The sequence below is a fragment of the Taudactylus pleione genome, unplaced genomic scaffold (genome assembly GCF_031769625.1).
Source record: "Taudactylus pleione unplaced genomic scaffold, aTauple2 ptg001956l, whole genome shotgun sequence".
Taxonomy (NCBI): domain Eukaryota; kingdom Metazoa; phylum Chordata; class Amphibia; order Anura; family Myobatrachidae; genus Taudactylus; species Taudactylus pleione.
This window is the reverse complement of record NW_028286352.1, coordinates 5,238,213-5,262,402: the sequence shown is the minus strand read 5'-3', so window position 1 is coordinate 5,262,402 and position 24,190 is coordinate 5,238,213. Positions and strand designations below refer to the sequence as shown.

The 24,190-nt window shown below is 39.3% G+C and overlaps 1 protein-coding gene and 1 pseudogene across 1 annotated transcript; one reads left to right on the top strand and one right to left on the bottom strand.

The window, feature by feature from the left end:
• The first annotated feature begins 437 nt into the window (after nt 1-437).
• On the top strand, nt 438-23,345 carry LOC148436128 (embryonic protein UVS.2-like). Its single transcript, XM_088465279.1, has 11 exons — nt 438-576; nt 668-785; nt 1,003-1,181; nt 1,286-1,367; nt 1,513-1,640; nt 2,021-2,136; nt 3,467-3,538; nt 6,390-6,547; nt 7,107-7,228; nt 14,728-14,846; nt 23,127-23,345. Exons 1-11 carry the CDS (start codon nt 477-479, stop codon nt 23,343-23,345), a joined length of 1,413 nt encoding a protein of 470 aa, XP_088321405.1. The 5' UTR covers nt 438-476.
• Nucleotides 5,484-5,602, bottom strand: LOC148436129 (5S ribosomal RNA; annotated as a pseudogene).
• Nucleotides 23,346-24,190: the final 845 nt, after the last annotated feature.

Here is a 24,190-nt window from a genome sequence, read left to right as displayed (position 1 = left end):
AGTAAGTATCCACCGCCCCTGTCCAGCTCCTTCCACCGGATGCTGGTGCTTTGTGTGCCTGCATGAACTTTAGTTAAACTCGGGAGTGCTAAGTTTCACTACTCCAGAAAGAGCAGTGGAAACATTTTGGGAGACAGATGATTATTGGATGAACTGTCTCCATGCCAGCACAATGCTGAATTGCTCCAGTGCTCACTGCAAATTAGTGTGTTAATTATCATTGTCCAGCCTGACCCTGATAATTAACATATTGAACAGACCCTTAAGTAAAAAGGCACTGTAGGTGTGTTAACAAGCTAAGAAACACATCTTTAATGGAAAGATAAATGGGTATAATAAGTATGTTATTATTACAACAAAGGATTGAATAGTCTTACATAATTCTTACATATATTACACTAATTTATGAATGCTTCTTGTCCATGTAACTGGTAAATGTAGGTATCAACATAACTGTGCATGAAGGAGATTTGCTCATGAAACCTGGACGCAGCGCCATCAGCTGTAAAAATTGCTTATGGCCTAAATCTGCAGATGGGACTGTCCCTGTTCCATACAACTTATCCTCTGCTTATAGTAAGTTATCCCTTCCTGACAGTATACTAAAGTAGTCATGGCCACCTATTTTCTAATATAATAATATAAGCACAACTTCCTTTCTCTACAGATGACTATCAAGTCAAGTTGTTCAAAACTTCTATGCAGGAGTTTGAGACATTGACGTGTGTGAGGTTTGTACCACGGACTGCAGAGAAGGATTATATCAACATTGTCTCATCAAATGGGTAGGTTCTTCCATTCTGTCTAAATTATAGAGTAACACTAACTTAGAGGTTTCTGGTAACAAAAGCAGAATTTTCTGTTCTTCATGATTACTGGTAATTCTCCATAAGAATAATTCTGGAATTGATGACTGTTTCTTTCCCTGTGTATATAAGTATACAGTAACCATTGAACAGACTGTCATACTCTGTCATACTGTACTGTCCTCACTGCCTCCAGCTGTATGTCATTAATCGGACGACAAGGTGGAGTACAGATGGTTGGACTAAATGTTGCTGGTTGTATGTCCAGAGGAGCTGTAGAACATGAACTAAGTCATGTCCTGGGATTTTACCATGAGCATATGAGGAGTGACCGTGATGACTATGTCACCATCAATTACCAGTATATCTCACAAGGTACTATGCACATGGCAAATGCACAAATATACTGATTGTCACACAGTTTTGTGTTGTTTCCATTCAGATGTGATGTGTAGTAATGGGGACATTTCTTGATACAGGTAATGCAGAGAATTTTATAACAAAAAACACTAATAACATGGGTCTGGAGTATGATTATAGCTCAGTGATGCATTATGACAGGTAAGCTGCTATGCATAGAGGTACTACATGATAGAGGATGGTGCGTGCATATAATTAGTGCACATTGATGTTATAACTGTCTCTATAATTCTGGACTGTACTGATTTCTACATGATATTGTCATTATTTATTGTCTGTGTGACAGGTATGCATTCTCTAACACTTCAAAGAAACCCTACATTGTACCCAAGCCTGATCCTACCATAACCATCGGTCAAAGAAAAGGACTGAGTATCTTGGATGTTTCTAAAATTAACCGGCTCTACCAGTGTAGTTATAGATGTCATATAACCTCATTTATAGTTAGGAGTAAATTTAGCTAATACCTACAATGTCACACCTTAGCTAGGCCATGTTGCACTGCAAGTGGTGGCAATAAGGGTCTCACGCAACCTATCCCAACTCTAAAACCCAATTTAAATATTTCCCTGGCCATTATCTGGGTGCTATGCATTTGTGCCTCTTGTGTCACAACATGGTTTATCTAGGTGTAGACTTGCTCATTTTAGTGGGATTGTTTCTTAACACAAAGTGAGGCCCATTACACTGAGTGGCTGTATCTGTCACATATGTAGCTCACCCTAGTACTATAATAACTCACTATACTTCACCACATCTATAGTCATTAATTTATATCACTTTCTACCTCTTAGGTGTTTGTGCAAATTTGTTTAATGATAAGAGTGGAACACTGACCTCAGCCAATTATCCCTCAGCCTATCCTAATGATGCCAGATGTGTTTGGTTGATCAGGACCCCATCTGGACAGGTATGGCAATGAATGGAATTAGCATATACATATATATGTACTATATATGTACTACCCACTTAATTCAGATATAAGAACGAGGCAAAACGTTATCTTTCATGGAGATCTCTGCACAGATATCCATGAAAGATGATGCTGACCGACTGCTCTGGGATAAAATCTCATAGAAGCCATCAGATCGGCCCCGAGCTATGGGTAAAGATAGAGGTGTATGGTGATTTGGAGCATTTGTGCCTGGGATTTATTTAGACTGCTGAAGCTGATGCTGTTTTTTTTTGTGATTGATATCATTCTAGCACACATAGGGCCACATTTAATAGGGTGAGAGTTTGGAAAATGTGAGAGTTTAGCAGTAAACGCTCACACTATTACATTGGTTGAGTTGTATCTTCAAAATGGGAAACAATCTGGAAAAGAATTTAAATCATGAGAGTTTTCATGTTCTCGGACTCTATTACATTGGCCGAGTTTAAAAAGTGTTAGAAAACTCTCACTCTTTCTAAACTTTCACAATATAATATTTGGCCCATAGTGTGGCTGTGACTACCTGTAGCCCCATTATACATTTGCAGTGTATTTGCAGTGGAGTGCTCCAACTATGGACTTCACAAATATTTACAATTTATTTACGTCAATTCATAACCTGGCTCTGTGCTAAGAGTAATTTACTTGGTTCCATATTTGAACATAGTGGAATGTGCTCCATAAAGACTGTGGGTCTCATTTATTAACATGTTTTATCATACGCAACGAGTGATAAAGCTCATTGCATATTATAATGGTGCTCCAGCCAATCATCTCCTAACTGTCATATGTTGAGCACCATTGGTTTGAGCACCAGTTATCATACCTAATTGATTACACCAGCTGGCGCAACTGGGAACCTTTTCTCTGTGTGCCTTATAGATTGGGCAGTTAAGCAGCTGTCACATCCCAGTTTGCTGCATTACTAGTATGTAATTATATCTAGGTATTATTGTACTAGCACCAGGTTCAAAGTATTTGGAGGTCATTCTCTGATACTTATCTGTTCTTTTTATAGTAATACATCCTCCTAAGAATTGTATAATTTCCAACAGGAAAGAAGGATGTGGGGGGGGGAAGTATATACAATGGTGACATACAGTATGATGGGTTGTTCTGCTCAATGCAAAGATGGAATTCTCCATTTAAGATTTCACAATACTCAAGTAAATAAGCCTAAATAAGGTGATCACATCCTTCAGTTTGATATACAGTGTGTACATTAAGCTACATATGATCTTATTTGCAAAATAAAAAGACTAAATAAATAAGTTATTGCTGACTCCCTGATATGTCTTACATTAAGGCTACCCTGAATTTTAATGGCTTTGATGTCCAATCCTCACCTGACTGTGCATCTGCTATTGTACTTCATGCAGTAACTTTTTCCTATACAGTAGGAGTAGAAACAGGAGGAAAACTACCATTAAACTATAATTGGAAACAAGTCCATGAGAGTCAGTTTTGAAAAAATGGATCTCAAAGTAGAAGAGCTGACATGAATTGGAATGTTTTATTATTATCATATGATTTAGCATGAAAAGTTTTTTGATATATATATATATATATATATATATATATATATATATATATTTATAGTATGGTAATTGCGCCAACCTATCACAACTCTCCTCTACGTAATAGTATTTTAAAACATGAAATATTTATGTAAAACAACCACACTCCCTAGGTTGCTGAGGCAACTGATATAGGACAATGGGTTAATTGCCCTCAGAAAAGTATGTATATGTATAGTCACATTAAGTGCCTGGTGTGTTGTACAACAATAGTGAAGTGGAACAACCATATACAACCTTTGTGAATTAATATTTGTGTGTGTAAGTATACCAAACATATATGTAATAAGTGTACCTTAACACAAGTGACATTTAAAACAATTTTTCTGACATATGACAAACATAAAATTTGACCGGTGGAATTGCAAACAATAATAGCAGCGATAATAGTTCTTTTTGTGAAAAATATGCTATAAAGTGCCATGTGCTGTGCAAACATATAAAGTGATTGAGTAGTTCATAGAATAAATACCTCAGGTTAAGCAGATAAATATGTTTTTAAAAACTCAGATATAAAACACAGAGAGAAATCTTTCTTAAAAATAGGATAAAAGAATTTTGTTCTAAAAGCATTGCTTATCTGAATTGATGATAAAAAGTTCAAAGTTCATCAGGAAAAAAAAGGCAGCTTACCAACGCATTTCATCCTTCTGGGACTTTATCAAGGGGTACTGCTGTCAGAGGGTGGCTCTTACTTATACCCCCATAAATTAGAACTGATTGAATTGTTGTTAGTGACATCTCTTCCTGTTTGTGATTTGCACAAGCGAAGTCCTCTGAAAGTTTAAATCAATGCAGCTTGGCTGCTGTCTTAAATTGCTGTTTATCTGTAAATAGCACCATACATCATCCTTTTTAAAGTTAATAATTATAGTGTTGTAATATACATGATCCAGAATGCGGGACCCACTTCCGGGTCTGCTCGTCACTTTCACCCACACACAGTTCACATCCGCCCGGCTCTAAGTTCTGCTTGTGCGCTGGGTCTCCTAGCAACATCCTCCAGTTGCTTCCGCCCGGCTTCTGCTAGATGTCCATCCGGCTCAATCCATCTCTGCACATGCGTTTGGTCCCTGTGCATGAGTCCTCGATCTCTACAGTATCATTCCTGGTCGCCATCTTGGTGAAGTCCAAAATGACATTCTCCTGTAGACAATGGAAGGTACTATTCTTTTCCGCCTATCCCGATGTTGTCTGATCACATGCTGTCAGTTTTTTGACTTGTATATATGTCACTATAGTTCAAGGACAAAAATTAGTTTAAACATGCAAGACTACGTTTTTCAGGGTTAGAATGCATGCCTAAAATGATAACTACCAGGGCTGCATATTCAAAGGTTATTATATAAATCCAAAGGGTAGGAGGTAATATGACGGATTAATAACATGATGGTTAGTGTAGCTACTTATTATCCACCAAGAACAATACTTCTGTATTTTTAATATATTACTAATTATTAAATATCCACTGAAAAATAATTTCTGATTTTTTGTAATTAAAACAAGGGGGGTTGGAGGAGGAGAATAATAGTTTTTTGAAGTAATTTGATGTTCACATAGTTCTTTGATATTCACATAGTTCTTTCAGTTATTAGATTGTAATCCATAATTCCAGACCAATTAGATGAATCCTGAATAGAAATAAGCTCTACATGTATATTAACTGGTTCATATTATTGGTAATATGCCTCTTAGGGAGCCAGTAAAATTCCTTTACTCTTACGCCCTTAAGCATATTTGCAATAATATCTACAGCACCTGGTATTTCCTGGAGGTCCCCCATCCAAGTACTAACCAGGCCCAATTATGCATAGTTTCCAAGATCGGACGAGGTTGGGCATTAACATAATGGCCTAGCTGTAGGTATCAATTTAGCCGTTATGCCATTTATCTCAACCTTCACAGGAACGGGGCTATTTCGTAGCTTTCATTAAAACCGTACAGAGCCAAAGTATTGAGTTCGAAGATCCAGAACATTTCTCTTCTTGAGAGTTTGTTTCCTAGGTCACCTCCTCTCTCGCCAAGGGTGACATGTTCAATTGCCTTAAATGTCAAATGTTCCGGATTGGATCCATGATGTGAGATGAAGTGTGTCGATATGGCATGGCCTTCTACTTTATCCTTAATGTTTTGAATGTTTTCCTGTATTCTTATTTTAAGTGGTCTCTTTGTGTTTCCAACATACTTGGTACCACACTTGCATTCCAATAAATAAATAACAGACGTTGAGTTGCAATTCATATAATTTTTTTAACTTGAATTCTTTGGTGTATCAAAATTGGAGAAGACCTTCCTTTGTGGATGTAGATATTTACATATAATACATCAGCCACATTTATAGCTGCCCAAGCACTTCAGTAATATTTGATTCTGTTTTGGGTCCATGTTCTTGATCATACTCGGTGCTATAGAGTCCTCAAGGTTCCTCCCCTTTCTAAAGAATATCTTCAGTTTAGGGGGTAGTATCTCTTTTAAAATTGGGTCCATCAGGAGCAGATGCCAGTGTTCATGTAAGGATTTGCAGATCTCTGTCTCATGTCCATTGTAATTAGAGGTGAATGTTACTATATCTCCATTTTGGCTGTCCTTGGTCTTATACTTCAGTAGCTATCTTCTATCAAGGTCTCTTGCTTTGTTTTCCGCCTTTAACAGAAGTACTCTAAGGTATTCTTTCTCTATGAATCTGTCCTTGAAGATCTGTACTTGTTCATCACAATCCTCATCCTTAGTGCAGTTGTTTCGTTTTACAGTGTGGAATTGGGAGTATGGGATGTTCTCTTTGCACGTTTTCAGGTGTCCACTCTTATAATGTATATAGCAGTTCATATCCACTTCTTTTATGTAATTCTTTGTACAAATCTCTGCTCCTTCACCTATCAAGATCAAGTCTAGGAATTCCACAGATGTTTTATTAAAATGAGACGTGAATTTTAAATTCATATCATTGTCTGTAATGTGTACTAAAAACTGTTTAAAAGTCTCTTCTGATACTTCCCAGATCATTATAATGTCATCTATGTATCTTTTGTAAAAGATGACATTCTTCTTAAAAGGATTATTCTCATACACAAAATGATTTTCCCAGCATCCCATAAAAATATTAACAAAGCTAGGGGCAAAACTGGTACCCATTGTAGTGCCACGTATTTGGTGATAAAACACATCTAAAAATGTAAAATAATTGTAATTCAAGATAAAATACATAAAATCACATAAAAAATTTGTGGCACTGATGGATTCATCCTTCTCCAACATCTCTCTACATGCATTGACTCCTTTTTCATGTTCAATACATGTATACAATGCCTGTACACCTGTTGTGACCGAGTTATATGACTCTTGCCATTTTAATCCTTGTATGTGTTGTAGAACATTAACAGTATCTTTGAGTAATGAGTCCAGTTTAATTACATATTTCTGCAGGAAGATATTCACGTACTCGGAGAGGTGTGAAGTCAATGAGTCTATGCCTGCCACTATCGGTCTACCGGGTGGGTCTTCAAGGATTTGTGTATTTTTGGCAAAAAATAGAATATGGGGCTAGTGGGATTGGTCATCATGAGGTACTGGAATTCATCTTTGTTTAATATTCCATTGTGTAGTCCATACACCAACAAGATTCTTAGTTCATCTGTGTACTCTTGTACGGGATCTTTGTCCAGGGTCATCCAATAGTCTCTTGGTTTTTTTTAAGTAGGATGATCTATTCATTATGATCAACCCCCCCGCCCTTTATCAGCTTGTTTAATGATGATATTAGAGTTCTTTTGTAGTGTTTTCAATGCCTGCTTTTTATCATTCCTTAAATTTTGCTTTTGTATAGGTTTCACATCTGTGTCGCATAGACATTTTTTATGAAAAAGTCAAGAAAGACCTATGTGGCTTCCTGTGGACTAAAGCGGGTAGTAAGTTGATTTCCCCTTCAAGCCTGATTTGGATGGGTTCTCATTATAAGACCTTATGGGTGCTTGTTCTTTCCTTAAAAAATGTCTCTTCATCATCAAATTCCTCACAAATTTATTCAAGTCTATAAAAACATTGAACTTGTTCATATTGCTAGTAGGAGCATATTTAGTCCTTTACTCAGTAACTTTACTTCAAGATTGGTCAAGGTGTGGTTTGAAAGAATGTAGATTCCTTTTTTCTTTAGGTCTATCGGAGGTAACTCCTTTTCAGACTTCTACCGCCCGTGTTCCTCTTCTTCTCTTTTTCTCCTTTTCATAGGTGAGGCTATTCTGGTGGTTTCTCTTACTGGTGGTCTCCGTATATTTAGTTGTGGTTCTGGTGATAAAAAATGGTCTGTATCGCTATTGGAGTTTAGATGCTGTAGTGTTGAAAATCTATTATTCTGGATTGTATTCAGTCTTGGGGATTCTTGGGTATCCTCATACCTTTTGTTGTTATAGAAGTTATGTTTTGAAACCTGCTTCCAATTATCTGAATGCTGCGTTTGATACCGATCACTAATTTTTGTGCCAGGTCTGCTCCAATGCTTAATCTTATTCAATCCATAGTCCTGTTTATCTCTGATTAATTTATTTTCTTTGTCTTTGATGACTAATTCTTCTGTTTTTTCCAATTTTTTGATAAGCATTTTTTCATTCTCTTTATATTCCTCTTTATCTTTCTGATCCTCCATCTGTGTCTCTTTGTTAACAATGTCCTTCTCCAATTCAGTCAATATTCCTTATTTCTCACATATTATTATTATCCTTTATTTATATGGTGCCACAAGGGTTCCACAGTGCCTAACAAGTACAAAAACAAAGTACAGAAACAGTACATAAACAGTTGAAAAGAACAAGAAAAACACTGATATACAGTATAAGACATTGCAGGACAAGTACATGGTAAATAAACATTGCTGCAACAGTAGCAGGATTGCAAAAGTCAAGGGTTAGGTGCTGTTATAAGGAGTATAGAGTAGATAATATAAGTAAAGGAAGGAAAAGCACATGAGGGAAGAGGGCCCTGCTCATGAGAGCTTACATTCTAAAGGGGAGGGGCAGACAGACAGGTGTGACACAGATGGGGTAGACAGTGAGCATGGAACAGAGGGTTAGAATGACAGATGGGTGGATTCCAGTTTTACATTATGTGAGCAAGTAATATGGAGTAAGATTTACACCTCTGACATTCTACTTTATGTGACAGTATTTGTAGGTGTCTGTGGAAAGCCACGGTTGGTTACTGTATGGTTAAGGTGTGAACCAGCAGTCTCAGGTAAATGTAGAAATTGGTGAAAGTAGTTGTTGTAAAGAGCTGTTCAGATGTAAAATAATGATAAGTTGTGATAGAGTGTGGATTCCATAAGGCACATTTATTGATTGGGAGGGTGATGGGGGACACATGGGTTTGCAGGGTATTTATTCCATATTAAAACTGCTGTGTGTTTGTGTGGAGCCTGGATTTGGTCATATGTCACCAGATAATAAAAGCAGAAGGTTAGAGAAGTAGATATAGTTGTAAAAGTTTTTTTATAGTGACACAATGAGGTTGTAATAGTCAATGTATGATGAAAAGAAAGCTCATGAATTTTAAGAGAAAGGGAGTGAATCAATATGCAATGAGTACAGGGAAGTGAGATGCAGGGAGAGTTAAGGATACTATATCCTTAGAGAAAATATAAAGAATAGTTTTGATGAAAAGAAATGTGTAGTACATGGTGAGTATTAGGTTTGTTACTTTAAAACTGATTTCCTTAAAATGTATCTAAATCTGAAATTACCTTAGATGTTGGTCACTGTTTGTTCAACTGTTTGATTAACTGTTATTTAATCACACTTTGTGCCTTTAACACTTGGTGCTATTAACCCCAGCTGCCAAACAGCCCCAGCTGCCCCCTATACTGAATATAAAGGAGTTGTATCCTTGTTTAAGACAGGCTACATCTGACTCAATTGGTCTGCTGATCAAAGGAGATAACTTGCTCTGAGTTGGAGCAATAAACCAGGCCAGATATATACCATAAGCTATGCTTCACTGAACAATATAGACTATACATGTAAAAAAAAAATCTATGTAAGAGATGAAATATCACATACATTTAAAAACTGCACATGATTGCATGAAGGTCTATGCAGAGTATATATGCAGTAGGCAGGATGAGAGATGAAATATCACATACATTTAAAAACTGCACATGATTGCATGAAGGTCTATGCAGAGTATATATGCAGTAGGCAGGACGAGTGATGAAATATCACATACCTGAGGGATGAAATGAAATAAACAGATGATTAGTCCATATTCATGCAGGGTAACTGTTTGATTAACTGTTATGTAATCACACTTTGTGCCTTTAACACTTGGTGCTTTTAACCCCAGCTGCCAAACAGCCCCAGCTGCTCCCTATACAATTTCATAAGGTCAAGGAAACATCTGTGTAAAATCCTGTCCCATATTTAATGAATTTGGGTTTATCTAGTCCAAAAGTGTGAGTTTTTACAAGCCTTAGGCCTCTTGGGATCCTATCCACAGAGATAGAGTGTTCTAGGCCTTCGTCCTGCACTCTTTGTTATAGTATTGTTTTCATTAAAAATCCTTTGACAAAGATCACTTCTTTTAGTGGTGTGATCATTAAATCTGAACATACTGATATATAGTGAGGGGAATTTATAGGCGGCCACACAAACCAAGAATACCCAAAAATGTAGAATTATAGTATAGTGATTGCGCCAACCTATCACAACTCTCCTCTACGTAGTAGTATTTTAAAACATGAAATATTTATGTAAAACAACCACACTCCCTAAAGTAATACTTGTCTGCTGAGGCAACTGATATATGACAATGGGTTACTTGCCCTCAGAAAAGTACGTGTATGTATAGTCACATCAAGTGTCTGGTGTGTTGTACAACAATAGTGAAGTGGAACAACCATATACAACCTTTGTGAATTAATATTTGTGTAAGTATACCAAAAATATATATAATACGTGTACCTTAACACAAGTGACATTTATAACAATTTATTCTGACATATGACAAACAAAAAATTTGAACGGTGGAATTGCAAACAATAATAGCAGCGATAATAGTTCTATAAAGTGCCATGTGCTGTGCAAACATATAAAGTGATTGAGTAGTTCATAGAATAAATACCTCAGGTTAAGCAGATAAATATGTTTTTAAAAAATCAGATATAAAACACAGAGAGAAATAATTCTTAAAAATAGGATAAAAGAATTTTGTTCTAAAAGCAATGCTTATCTGAATTGATGATAAAAAGTTCAAATTTATCAGGCAAGAAAAGGCTCTGCCCAATGCGTTTCATCCTTCTGGGACTTTATCAAGGGGTACTGCTGTCAGAGGGTGGCTCTACCTTATACCCCCATAAATTAGGACTGATTGAATTGTTGTTGGTGACATCACTTCCTGTTTGTGATTTGCACAAGCGATGTCCTATGAAAGTTTACATCAATGCAGCTTGGTTGCTGTCTTAAATGGCTGTTTATCTGTAGATAACACCATACATCATCATTTTTAAGGAGAATGTAGCTAGGAGACCCAGGTGTGCATGCGCACAAGCAGAAAGTGGGTCCCGTGCTCTGGATCATGTATATTACAGCACTATAATTATTAACTTTAAAAAGGATGATGTATGTTGCTATTTACAGATAAATAGCCGTTTAAGACAGCAGCCAAGCTGCATTGATCTAAACTTTCATAGGACATCATTTGTGCAAATCACAAACAGGAAGTGATGTCACCAACAACAATTCAATCAGTCCTAATTTATGGGGGTATAAGTAAGTGCCACCCTCTGACAGCAGTACCCCCTGATAAAGTCCCAGAAGGACGAAACGCATTGGGAGCTGCCTCTTCTTGCCTGATGAACTTTGAACTTGTTATTATCAACTCAGATAAGCATTGTTTTTAGAACAAAATTCTAAAACAAAACACCAGCTGCTTGATATGACTATACATACATATAAATATATATATATATATATATATGTATAATATTTTTTTATATATATATATTTTATTTTTTTATTTTATTATTTGTTATCTTATCAATTTGACTCTATTATTTAAATATTTCATTCATTTCTGTTTATTTCATATTTATGAGCTAATATGCATATAAAATATTTTTTTCTCTCTTTTGAGCAGCATGAAATATTTGTAAAAAAGTATCCTGTTACCTTAACTTTGAATTTAATAACAGTACTATTATACCCTTAGCATGAATAGGAGCTATGACAGTCTGCGATCATCTGAATTAATTTATTTACATAAACCCCTGTTTTGTCCCCTTATTGGTTCCACCACAGACGTTATACCTTGGCAATGGTCTGGGACTACATTGGAGAATTACCCTGTCAATCAGGGGTTTGTGTCCAATGAATTCACAGCCAGGTGTATTTACTTCTGGCTTTCTATCATGTGAGCCTCCTTGAAAAAGCCTCCTAGGTGTAACGCGCATCGGGCCACGTCTCCTCGGGAGTCCCTGAGTGCTCGGGGATCCCCTGCACCATGATCTCTAATACAGGCAGCATACTTCCTCCCCGCTTCTTGCTGACAGGTATCTTCTATTTCTCCTTTCACTAGACTCTCATCAGCTGCAGCCTTTGCTTTTCACCCTGCAATGCTGTAGCAACAGGGCGTATAAATTGCCCGCGCTGACAGCAGAGAAAGTACCTTGTTTTCTTTCATTGTGCCATGGGACAAGGACTCTCATTTCCAGTTCAATACATTGGTAAGACTGGCAAAAGTAGATCCTTGTTCTGTTAAGTACACAGACACTTTATTTTCCATCTTCTAGCATTATCTAAGGGAACATTATCGGGCTAATTGCCTACTGAGGGACGCCTCAATTTACTTACTGCTATTGATATGTCATGAGATTCATGGTGCTGCTGTCACATTCTACAAAATTTTGACTAATTCAATGACTCAATTGTTTATAAACTTATAACAAATGTGTCGGAATATTTTACACGGAATATTTATGTATATATATATATACATATATATAAAAAAAATGTCACCTTTTGATGTAGTAACACAATATAATTTCATAATATTAACAAGATTCATTGGATACTGTATGTGATTAATTTATTACTTGTCAACTATTTATGTTATGAACAGACCAAAACATTTTTTTTTCATGTTTCTGATTCATATATTTGCACTTAGCACTTTAGATTGGATTGGACAATCCTTTATATTGTGAATAGACAGATTTTTGTTGATTGATGTATTTACATTTGGCACTTTAGATTGGATTTGCCAAATGGGGCATCTGCACAATTACTTTCACACCCCAGCTTGTTTGACATACTTTATTGACAACTCTGTTGATTTCCTTGGCTTATTTTCATGTACATGTTAATAATTCCAATAATTCCATTATACTTTATATATTCTGACAGTCATTTTTGTTCAAGGATCTGCATTATTAACTCAATTTTTGCCCTACTTCATTTATATTTTTAGAAATAATAATTATTAAAAGTTATTTTTTAACATATTTACAACAGAGTGTGCCCCTTTTATAGGAGTTACTTTCTTCTTCTTCTTTGTCCATTGATATTAGACTCTTTGGGAGCACCTCTGTTTCACATTTGCTTTAGGGCTTGGTTAACACCAGTGTACAACATTACTGTTTCACTGCCATTTTAGAGTATCTTTACTCCCTGTGCTGTGTTCCCCCTTTCTCAATTCCCTTTTCCCCTTTTTTACTTTTACTATCATCTTTGTAAGATATCTTCGGCATCAGACAGGTCAGGCTGCTATTGTACTTCATGCAGTAACTTTTTCCTATACAGTAGGAGTAGAAACAGGAGGAAAACTATCATTAAACTATAATTGATAACATGTCCATGAGAGTCAGTTTTGAAAAAATGGATCTCAAAGTAGAAGAACTGACATGTATTAATTAATTAATTAACCACTGACGTTTGATTGTTTTTAATATTTCAGTAATATTGTACCATGATTAATTTACTATACACTAATTTATAAAATATTGTTTCCACTGGAAATGGCAGTGTTAGTATGAATAGAAACTATATCATATAAGCCCTCACTAGACCTCAATAGCTCCCTTTACATATAAATCTGACCTTTTCCTGATATATATCTCCTCTTGCCACCTCAGTATATCTAGAGACCTACTTTATACCTTTCCTACCCCTAGTAAACAGACTCCTCCTGCAGCGCTTCCCACCTGTGGGAATCCCTTTCTCAACTGCCCAACTCTTTCTCAACCTTCACTACTTCAAATGGTCCCTCAAAACCTATATCTTCACAAGTGCCTTCTTCTCATCTACCGCCAACATCTCCTACCACTCATCCCTTTAGCCCCTGCCCTACCAACTTTTTCTGCCTCCCTCTGCTGCCTACATCTAAAGCAAGGACCTCTCAACCTTATGTCTCACATCTATCTCTGGTTTCCATCCATTTACAAATTGTGCTATCTCCTGTGCTATCTCTAACAGTAAAACCATTATATGATATACACTACTCTGGATTGCATGATTATACCTACTTAAAATGCTCCAAGGTACGGGAAAACAGTCAAGCACATATCAGCTATAAGCTGAATGGACAGAATGCAATGTGTGATAACTCAGGGTAAATTATGACAAACCAGTTCAATAAACTTCAAGGATTAAACTCCTTCAGTCATAGTGTAACTTCCATCATCCTTTATGTATCTTTGTTTTAGATTGTTAGTTTCTTTTCCTATTCAGCACTGTGGAATTTGTGAAACCTTATGAATAAACTTTGATGATGATGATTAGAAAACCACAGGCACTTAGTAGTAGACATACACTTACAAACAGAATTATTAATGAATTGCTGTCTCTAATCAGTAACTACACCATAAACACATTTTTTATAGAACTAAGTAAGTTTTATGGAAGCTTTGTCATGTAATTCATCATATCTTAGAGAATTACATAGCCTGGGCCATTGCTGGATTTTGGATAACAAATGCTGTTTGTTCTCTGCTTTATATCATATCTCCCTAAAGTACAATGTGGAGGGAATATCTTTGCCTTTGAGAAGAACTTTACATCTCCTGGATACCCAAATGCATACAGCCCAAACATGGATTGTACCTTCAATATTACAGCTACTCAGGGATTTCGGGTAAGAACAGTTTTGAAGCCTAAGATAATTTGTGTAGTGGATTCAGTAATGTTATGGAAGCTTTATGTATAGATAAATAAAGAGAGAAAGAGATGATAGATAGATAGATAGATACTGTAGATAGATACTGTAGATAGATAGATAGATAGATAGATAGATAGATAGATAGATAGATAGATAGATAGATAGATAGATAGATAGTGTCTTATGTGTGAATGTAGGCTCCAGGCCAATATTAAGTTCATCGTGGGCTGTGATATGAGGTAAGTGGCCAACTCACCTCCTTATCTAAGAATATATTACTCCCATTTGTATGATGTAGTTTGCTGACTATAATGGCTGTGGAGATAGATTTATTTGAAGGAGTTTCATAGGCTCTAAAACACAATTTGCTTGATTGGTTAATAAAAATATTCTGCTTTAAGAATGCTCAGTATACAGGGGCGGATTGGTTATTAAAGTCACTGGGATGTTTCCCAATGGGCCGACAGGACTGTGGGGCTGCCTGTCACCCCTCCCCAGTAGCTCATCACTTACCCCTGGCCTTGTAGGATTGACAGCCGCAGCCTGTGAGCGGCCCCGCCTCCTGTAGCGCATCTTGCAGTGTCACTAATCGGGGGCCTCCTTTGATGATCGACAGCCCGGCGCCTCCTATCAGCGCCCCCAGTAGCGCATACACCATTACTTCACACAGGCACTAGCAGCCCGCCGCCCCTGGAGGGGCCGTTAAGTGCCAATAGCAAAACAAATGAAGAATGTCCAAGAGACATATTCCTGTCACAAAGCATTGACGGCGGCAGCGGCTCTTATTAGCCACCGACGCCGCCCGGTATTCCAAACCCCACTGTGCCTCATATTTACACACTACTCAGTATAAGCTGTCTGCCACTGAGGTTCAGTGACTGGCAGCCTATACCAAGCAGCGTGTGAGAGCTCCGCTGTACCTGTCTCCCTGAGCGCAGGTGCCTGTTTCCAGAATTTCTCCCCTTCTCTAGGAGCCTGATCAGATGCCCGGCTTCCAGTTTGTATTGTGAGGCTGTGACTGGTATGTACTCTTATGCAAATTTGTAACTGTATATATGAATATATGTGTACTGTGCATATGGATATGAATGTGTGCTTATGTGGTTGGTATCTGTATATTAGTATATGTGTCTGTATATATATACCTACAGTGTGTTTATGTGTATCTTAACTATGTGTATTTGTATATGAATATGAGTGTTTGTATGTACCTATGCATACGTGTATCTGATAACTGTATATGGATATGAGTGTCTCTATGTACCTATGCATACGTGTATCTGATAACTGTATATGGATATGAGTGTCTGTATGTACCTATGCATATGTGTATCTGATAACTGTATATGGATATGAATGTCTGTATGTACCTATGTATATGTGTATCTGATAATGTATGTGCATGTTCGTACCTATGTATATGGGTATAGAGTGTCTACTATATGTGCACATGTATGTATCTATGCATATGTGTATCTGTATATGGATATATGAGTGTCTGTATGTACCTATGTATATGTGTATCTGATAATGTATGTGCATGTTCGTACTAGGGGTGAGCGGGTTTGGATTTCTGAAATCCGAACCCCCCCGAGCCCCCCCGATCCGAGTCAGGCTCGACTTTTCCCGCCTGACTCGGATCTGAAATCGAGGCAAAACGTCATCATCCCGCCTTCCGGGTGTTGCGGGTTTTGGATCCTATATAAGGTACCCGCGTTGGGGCCATTTTCTCACTCGGCTGTGGACAGTGAAGAGGGAGGGTGGGAGTTAGGGCTGGCTGGGCTGTGTAGTGTAGTGTAGTGTAGTGCAGTGTTGTGCTGTGCTGTGCTGCGCTGTGCTGCTGTTGTTCATAGGGGCTGTGTCCACTACTTCAAAGTCCATAGGGGCTGGCTGGACTGTGTTGTGCAGTCAGTTGTCCATAGGGGCTGTGTCCACTCCAAAGTCCTGTGCAGTGTCCCAGTCCTAAAGGGGTGCTGTAGTGTTGTCCAGGGGGTGCTCTGTCCATCAGGGGTGCTCGCCCCAAGTGCAAAAAAAATATATTTTTTCTGTGTTTGTGAATTGTGTGCACTGTGGCAACACGTGCATCAACAAAGTAGCAGCGCCAAGCGTGCACCTGTGTCCCATAAGTAAAAGGCCAGCTGGCTTGTCCGTTAAAGGGTGCTGTAACCCCCAAAGGGCACTCCAAACAAAATAAAAAAATATTTTTTTTTGTGTTTGTGAATTGTGTGCACAGTAGCCGCACGTGCATCAACAAAGTAGTGGCAAGCGTGCACCTGTGTCCCATAAATAAAGGGCCAGCTGGATTGACCGCTAAAGGGTGCTGTAACCCCCAAAGGGCACTCCAAACAAAATTAAAAAAAATATTTTTGTGTTTGTGAATTGTGTGCGCAGTAGCCGCATGTGCATCAACAAAGTAGTGGCAAGCGTGTGCCTGTGTCCCATAAATAAAGGGCTGGCTGGATTGACCGCTAAAGGGTGCTGTAACCCCCAAAGGGCATGCCAAACAAAATTAAAAAAAAATTTCTGTGTTTGTGAATTGTGTGCACTGTGGCTGCACGTTCATCAATAAAGGAGCAGCGCCAAGCGTGCGCCTGTGTCCCATAAGTAAAGAACCGGCTGGCTCATTTCTTAAAGGGTGGTGTAACCCACAAAGTGCACTACTCTCCAGAAAAAATAAAAAAATATTTTCTGTGTTTGTGTGCCGCACGTATATATCAATATAACATAAATGGAGGACCAAACTTTCTCCGATAAAAATAATATAGGGAAAGATCAAAAACCACTTCCTCCTAGTGCTGTTGCTGCTGCTGGGAGTTGTTCATCATCCCAGAGAGGAAGTAGGAACACCACTACTTTTACTAAACAATTGACAATCCAACAGTCCCTAGCGAGGAGGATGAAGTACGACAGCAGTCATCCTGAAGCAAAATGTATAACTGAGGCCTTGACTGCTATGTTGGTGTTAGACATGCATTCGGTATCCGCCATTAGTGCAGTGGGATTTAGACAATTGATGGAGGTAGTGTGTCCCCGGTTCCAAATCCCGTCTAGATTCCACCTGCATCCTCAAAGCAGCAGCGACAAGCGTGCGTCTGTCTGTTAAAGGGTGATGTAACCCTCAAAGTGCGCTCCACAAACAATAAAAAAATTCTTCTTTCTTTTCTCTTTGTGAATTGTGTGGGCTGTATCCACACTTGCATCCTCAAAGCAGCAGCGACAAGCGTGCGTCTGTCTATTAAAGGGTGGTGTAACCCTCAAAGTGCTCCAAAAAATAAAAAACTATTTTTTTTATGTGTTTGTGACTTGTGTGCGATGTAGCCGCACGTGCATCAACACAGTAGCAGCGCTAAGCGTGCGCCTGTGTCATAAGTCAAGGGCCGGTTTGGACATCTGGTCCGGACTGAAGGACGTGCCAACAATTTCTGACAAGTCTACTGTCACTGCATATGATACTGTCCTCAAAGCAGCAGCGACAAGCGTGCGTCTGTCTGTTAAAGGGTGATGTAACCCTCAAAGTGCGCTCCACAAACAATAAAAAAATTCTTCTTTCTTTTCTCTTTGTGAAATGTGTGGGCTGTAACCACACCTGCATCCTTAAAGCAGCAGCGACAAGCGTGCGTCTGTCTGTTAAAAGGTGGTGTAACCCTCAAAATGCTCTCCACACACAATTAAAAAATTCTTTTTTTTTCTGTCTTTGTGAAATGTGTGGGCTGTAGCCGCACCTGCATCCTTAAAGCAGCAGCGACAAGCGTGCGTCTGTCTGTTAAAGGGTGGTGACACCCTCAAAGTGTGCTCTAAAAAAAATCTTCTTTTTTTCTGTCTTTGTGAATTGTGTGGGCTGTATCCACACTTGCATCCTCAAAGCAGCAGCGACAAGCATGCGTCTGTCTATTAAAGGGTGGTGTAACCCTCAAAGTGCTCCAAAAAATAAAAAACTATTTTTTTTATGTGTTTGTGACTTGTGTGCGATGTAGCCGCACGTGCATCAACACAGTAGCAGCGCTAAGCGTGCACCTGTGTCATAAGTTAAGGGCCGGTTTGGACATCTGGTCCGGACTGAAGGACGTGCCAACAATTTCTGACAAGTCTACTGTCACTGCATATGATACTGTCCTCAAAGCAGCAGCGACAAGCGTGCGTCTGTCTGTTAAAGGGTGATGTAACCCTCAAAGTGCGCTCCACAAACAATAAAAAAATTCTTCTTTCTTTTCTCTTTGTGAAATGTGTGGGCTGTAACCACACCTGCATCCTTAAAGCAGCAGCGACAAGCGTGCGTCTGTCTGTTAAAAGGTGGTGTAACCCTCAAAGTGCTCTCCACACACAATTAAAAAATTCTTTTTTTTTCTGTCTTTGTGAAATGTGTGGGCTGTAGCCGCACCTGCATCCTTAAAGCAGCAGCGACAAGCGTGCGTCTGTCTGTTAAAGGGTGGTGACACCCTCAAAGTGTGCTCTAAAAAAAATCTTCTTTTTTTCTGTCTTTGTGAAATGTGTGGGCTGTAGCCGCACCTGCATCCTTAAAGCAGCAGCGACAAGCGTGCGTCTGTCTGTTAAAGGGTGGTGTAACCCTCAAAGTGCGCTCCACAAACAATAAAAAAAATCTTCTTTTTTTTCCTGTCTTTGTGAATTTTGTGGGCTGTAGCCGCACCTGCATCCTTAAAGCAGCAGCGACAAGCGTGCGTCTGTCTGTTAAAGGGTGGTGTAACCCTCAAAGTGCGCTCCACAAACAATAAAAAAAATCTTCTTTTTTTTCCTGTCTTTGTGAATTTTGTGGGCTGTAGCCGCACCTGCATCCTCAAAGCAGCAGCGACAAGCGTGCGTCTGTCTGTTAAAGGATTACATCAGTGACAGCATCCAAGTAGGCATGTCAGACAGTCTGTACATGTACTGGCAGGAAAAAGAGGCAATTTGGAGGCCCCTGTACAAACTGGCTCTATTTTACCTGAGTTGCCCCCCCTCCAGTGTGCACTCCGAAAGAGTGTTTAGTGCAGGCGGGCACCTTGTCAGCAAAAGGCGTAGGAGGTTGCTTCCACAAAATGTGGAGAAGATGATGTTCATAAAAATTAATTATCAACTTTTCCAGGGAGACCAGCCTCCAGAACGTACAGAGGGACCTGTGGTGGTGGATTCCAGCGGGGACGAATTAATACTCTGTGAGGATGAGGATGTACACAACACTGAAGAGGGTGAGGAATCGGTGAATGAGGAGGATGAGGACGACATCTTGCCTCCGTAGAGCCAGCTTGTGCAGGGCCAGATTAATTGCCAGTTTGTTTTGTGGGGGCCCAAACGAACCAATCATTTCAGCCACAGTCATGTGGCAGACCCTGGCGCTGAAATGATTGGTTTGTTAAAGTGTGCATGTCCTGTTTATACAACAAAAGGGTGGGTGGGAGGGCCCAAGGACAATTCCATCTTGCACCTCTTTTTTTTCTTTGCATTATGTACTGTTTGGGGCCTAATTTTTCAAACTGCCATCCTGTCTGCCACTGCAGTGTCACTCCTAGATGGGCCACGTGTTTGTGCCGCCCACTCGTGTCGCTTAGCATAGTCATCCATCTACCTCGGTGCAACCTTTTGGACATAAAAACACTATTGTGAGGTGTGAGGTGTTCAGAATAAACTGGAAATGAGTGGAAATTAAGGTTTTTGAGGTTAATAATAGCATAGTAGCAGAAAAATCAACACATTCTGTGATTTTAGCTGTTTTTATGCTTTTTTAAAAAAAAATACAGATCCAAAACACAAAACCCAGAACCCAAACCACCGAAGGGTGGTTTTGGCAAAACCAATCCAGATCCAAAACACGAAGAAAGATCCAGATCCAAAACACGAAAAGTGGCCGGTGCACACCCCTAGTTCGTACCTATGTATATGTGTATCTGATAATGTATATGCATGTTTGTACCTATGTATATGGGTATAGAGTGTCTACTGTATGTGCACATGTATGTATCTATGCATATGTGCATCTGTATATGGATATATGAGTGTCTGTATGTAGAAATGTGTATCTATATGGCTGTCTGGTATTCATATACAGCTAAACACAAATATATATTAGTATTTCTGTTTATTTTGTATTGGTATAAGTGTGGTGGAGACCACATTGTTTTCTTAGCGCCATTTTCCATAACATCTTGGAGCTCAGATTTTGATTTTAGTTTTTGAATATATAATTCACCTGGAACAGCTAGAAAAATGTAGTGCTATAACTCCACTTCTTAAAAGTTTATATTATAGCTACCCACACACATTTCCCCAGAGGGGCTATAAACATTAGCTGCATTACAATCCACTGCTCTCTGTAAAATCTTCCCCTCTTCCATAAGCCTCTCCCCTTCTTTATTTATCCTCCCTCTCCTCCTACTGTCCTGTCCTTCCCTTTCCCTCTCACCTTCACCTGCTGTATACCCCTACTATGGTTCTAACTAAATTGACTTTAATGGAGCATACACACGGTCAGATTTGTCAGATGAAAGATTTAAATGATTTTACCAAAGATTTGAAATATTTCAACGACTGAACGATTTTTGACTGCATTAAAATGAATGGAATCGTCCAAGTCTGACTGCAAACACATCAGATGTCAGATATCGTTATCTGAACATCGGGAACGCGCATCGTTCATCGTCCATCATTCAGGCATGTCAGATATGTCAGATTTTCTTTCAGATATGAACGATTTAACGATTTTTTAAATCGTTATCGTTCAGATCTGAAGAAAAATCTGACCGTGTGTATGCACCATTATATGTGCGTTTGTAAAAATTAAAAGGTAATCTGTACTGGGACAGGAATGGCTGTGTCTGATTGTATAGCTCTGCGTTATATGATGGGAATTAGTGCAAGGCTGTCCAAGTTGTGGTCCCACATCAGAACGGAGTGTTCCGGGCTTATTTGTTTGCTTCTACAGTACTTGTCTGATAATAAATGGCTAACTGCTTTATATTACATAGTGGGTGAGCATGAAAGGCTGACGCTGCACAATCTGTAGGGTCTGACTTATTATTCTGGCATGAGATGGACTCACTCTGTATTAAGGGGCTGATTCAGAGATAGGCGCTATAGCACAGCCACTGCGTTTTTGTGAAATTAGGCTAAAGCTGCAGGAGGCATCTTAAGCAAAGAGATACTCATTGGAGGTTCTCTTATCCGCTGCTGCATCAGAAAAACTGCGTGATCATTGGACATCTGAGTAACCCTCAGGTTACTCACAATATCCAGCAAAATGACGCTGCCAGGGCCAGTGAAGCTGCATCCAAGGATGCAGCCATTTGGCTTTGGCACACCCAGAAAACGGTGCCGACACATCTCCAGCTGCATGTCAATCATGATTGGCGGGTGGGACACAGGGTGAGTGGGATTCAGTCCTGTTCACTAGGCTGCGTTCGCTCGTAGCCGGCCGATTGTTGCAAACTGCGCATGTGTATAAGTCGCAGTGCACGTGCGCGAACCAAACACTGCGATCGGGAGATGGTCGCTCTCATCATACTTCCAGATCGCTAGTTTGAGTGACAGAACGGGGCATGTGTGGGTGGTGGCTGGGGTTGGTCTGTGTAAACGGGGTGCGCTTGCACTAGCGCAGGCATGGCTGGGCGTCTTTACACCAATTTAAGGGCGTGCATAATTAAGATGCAGTGTCAGCATACACGTCACTGAGCTGTTACACACAGGGATGCTCGCAGTGCTTTTGGTAGGCTAGGGTCTACCTCAAGCACTGCATGCTAGTTCGATGTCACCGGATGGTTCCAATGGTTTCATACACTTCCAGGAGAAGACGTCTAAAAGTGGACGTCTTTACTCCAGGCTGGTGGGCGTCTGACTTCACCCGGAAATCGCACGTTAAGACATAGAGGGCGTCCTATGTCTTAGCGTTCAATCGCGGCATTTGCGACTGCACGCAGCCTAGCGAACAAATCTGAATCCAGCCCACAGTGAGCAATCTTGCAATAGGAGACCTGCACATGCACAGATCTCTAATCCCGCCTACTTTGGCTCCGTCTACAGTTGATTTGGTGCCGCCTACTTGAGGCCACTTCCAGAGATTTTTCCAGGGCCACTTTTAATCCCCAATCCGCCACTGTCAGTATAGATATGAAATTTACAAACATATCTATGTATGATGTTATTATCAGATTTATATGCTCACACATTATGCCTGTGGGGAATATTCTAGCTGACTTTGGTATTTCTGCCGTATCTGCTTTCTGTATGTCTCTTTCATTTAATAATAATTAATATTTCTGTGTATTACAGATATTACTGACTGTAACTAATTTTCACCAAGAGGACGCCGCTTACTGCATCCAAGACTATGTAGAGGTCCATTTTAGCTCTCGTGTGTATGGTCCATTCTGTGGTGAAGACGGATTTAATCCCATAACCTCCACTGGGAATACCATGGTGGTGATATTCCACAGTGATATCAAAACTCAGCTAAAAGGTTTCCAGGCTTACTACACCTTCAGTGAGTAATACAATCCCATCTGTTCACTACAGAACAATACTATAGGACATTATCTATCTTTTATGATATAATTTATTTGCTATAATTAGGTGTATTGCTCCTCACTGATACTGATTTATGATGTTCACATTCATTTACACACATCATATAGCTTTGTTGTAACCTCAGGTAGTCTGAACCCAGATGTCGCCTGAGCAAGGCTGGATTAAGATTTGTAAGGGTGACTACCAAGTAAATTGTCAAAATGATATAGTGGTGATGTTATTAAAAATTATAATGTGTAAATATACCCAGCACCACAAATGTGTTAAACACACTATAGTGCCCCCAGTTCACATTATGCCACAGTTCTCCCCACTCAAGTGATGTAGCTAAGTGTGGGGGCCCTGTTGGTAATCTGGCAGTATGCCTGAACCAGACTGTAGATGACACCAACCTTACCTCCCAACATGCCCCATTCCATTAGTGACAAAAAACTCTGTTCCTGGGCCTCCCTCTTAATTTATGATTGCTGTCACCTGTGTTGAACTAGATAATTGATAAGAGAGGTGCTTCAGTACAGGTGATGGCATTCATAAATTAAGAGGGAAATCCAGGAACAGAACATTTTGTCCCTCCTGGAATGGATTATGTTGGGAGGTATGCACCAACCCTTATCATCTCTCTGGGTGAATAAGGGTCAGCATGCTGATCACACAGACCAATGACGCTGTACTTCCTCTTGTAGCTGGTGAGGATGGCAGCTGCTGTATATCTGTGTGTGGCAGGAGGAAGAGGCAATACACTGGTCACATACAAGGCAGCTTTGAAAGATATATTCATCTTATGTTTGCAAATAAAATAATAAATACTC

Coding starts and splice junctions, on each gene's coding strand:
- LOC148436128 (XM_088465279.1), top strand. CDS start 477: ATGAAACCTGGACGCAGCGCCATCAGCTGTAAAAATTGCTTATGGCCT. Junction 786..1,002: donor AACATTGTCTCATCAAATGG/GTAGGTTCTTCC, acceptor CACTGCCTCCAG/CTGTATGTCATTAATCGGAC. Junction 3,539..6,389: donor CTGCTATTGTACTTCATGCA/GTAACTTTTTCC, acceptor CGCCTTTAACAG/AAGTACTCTAAGGTATTCTT.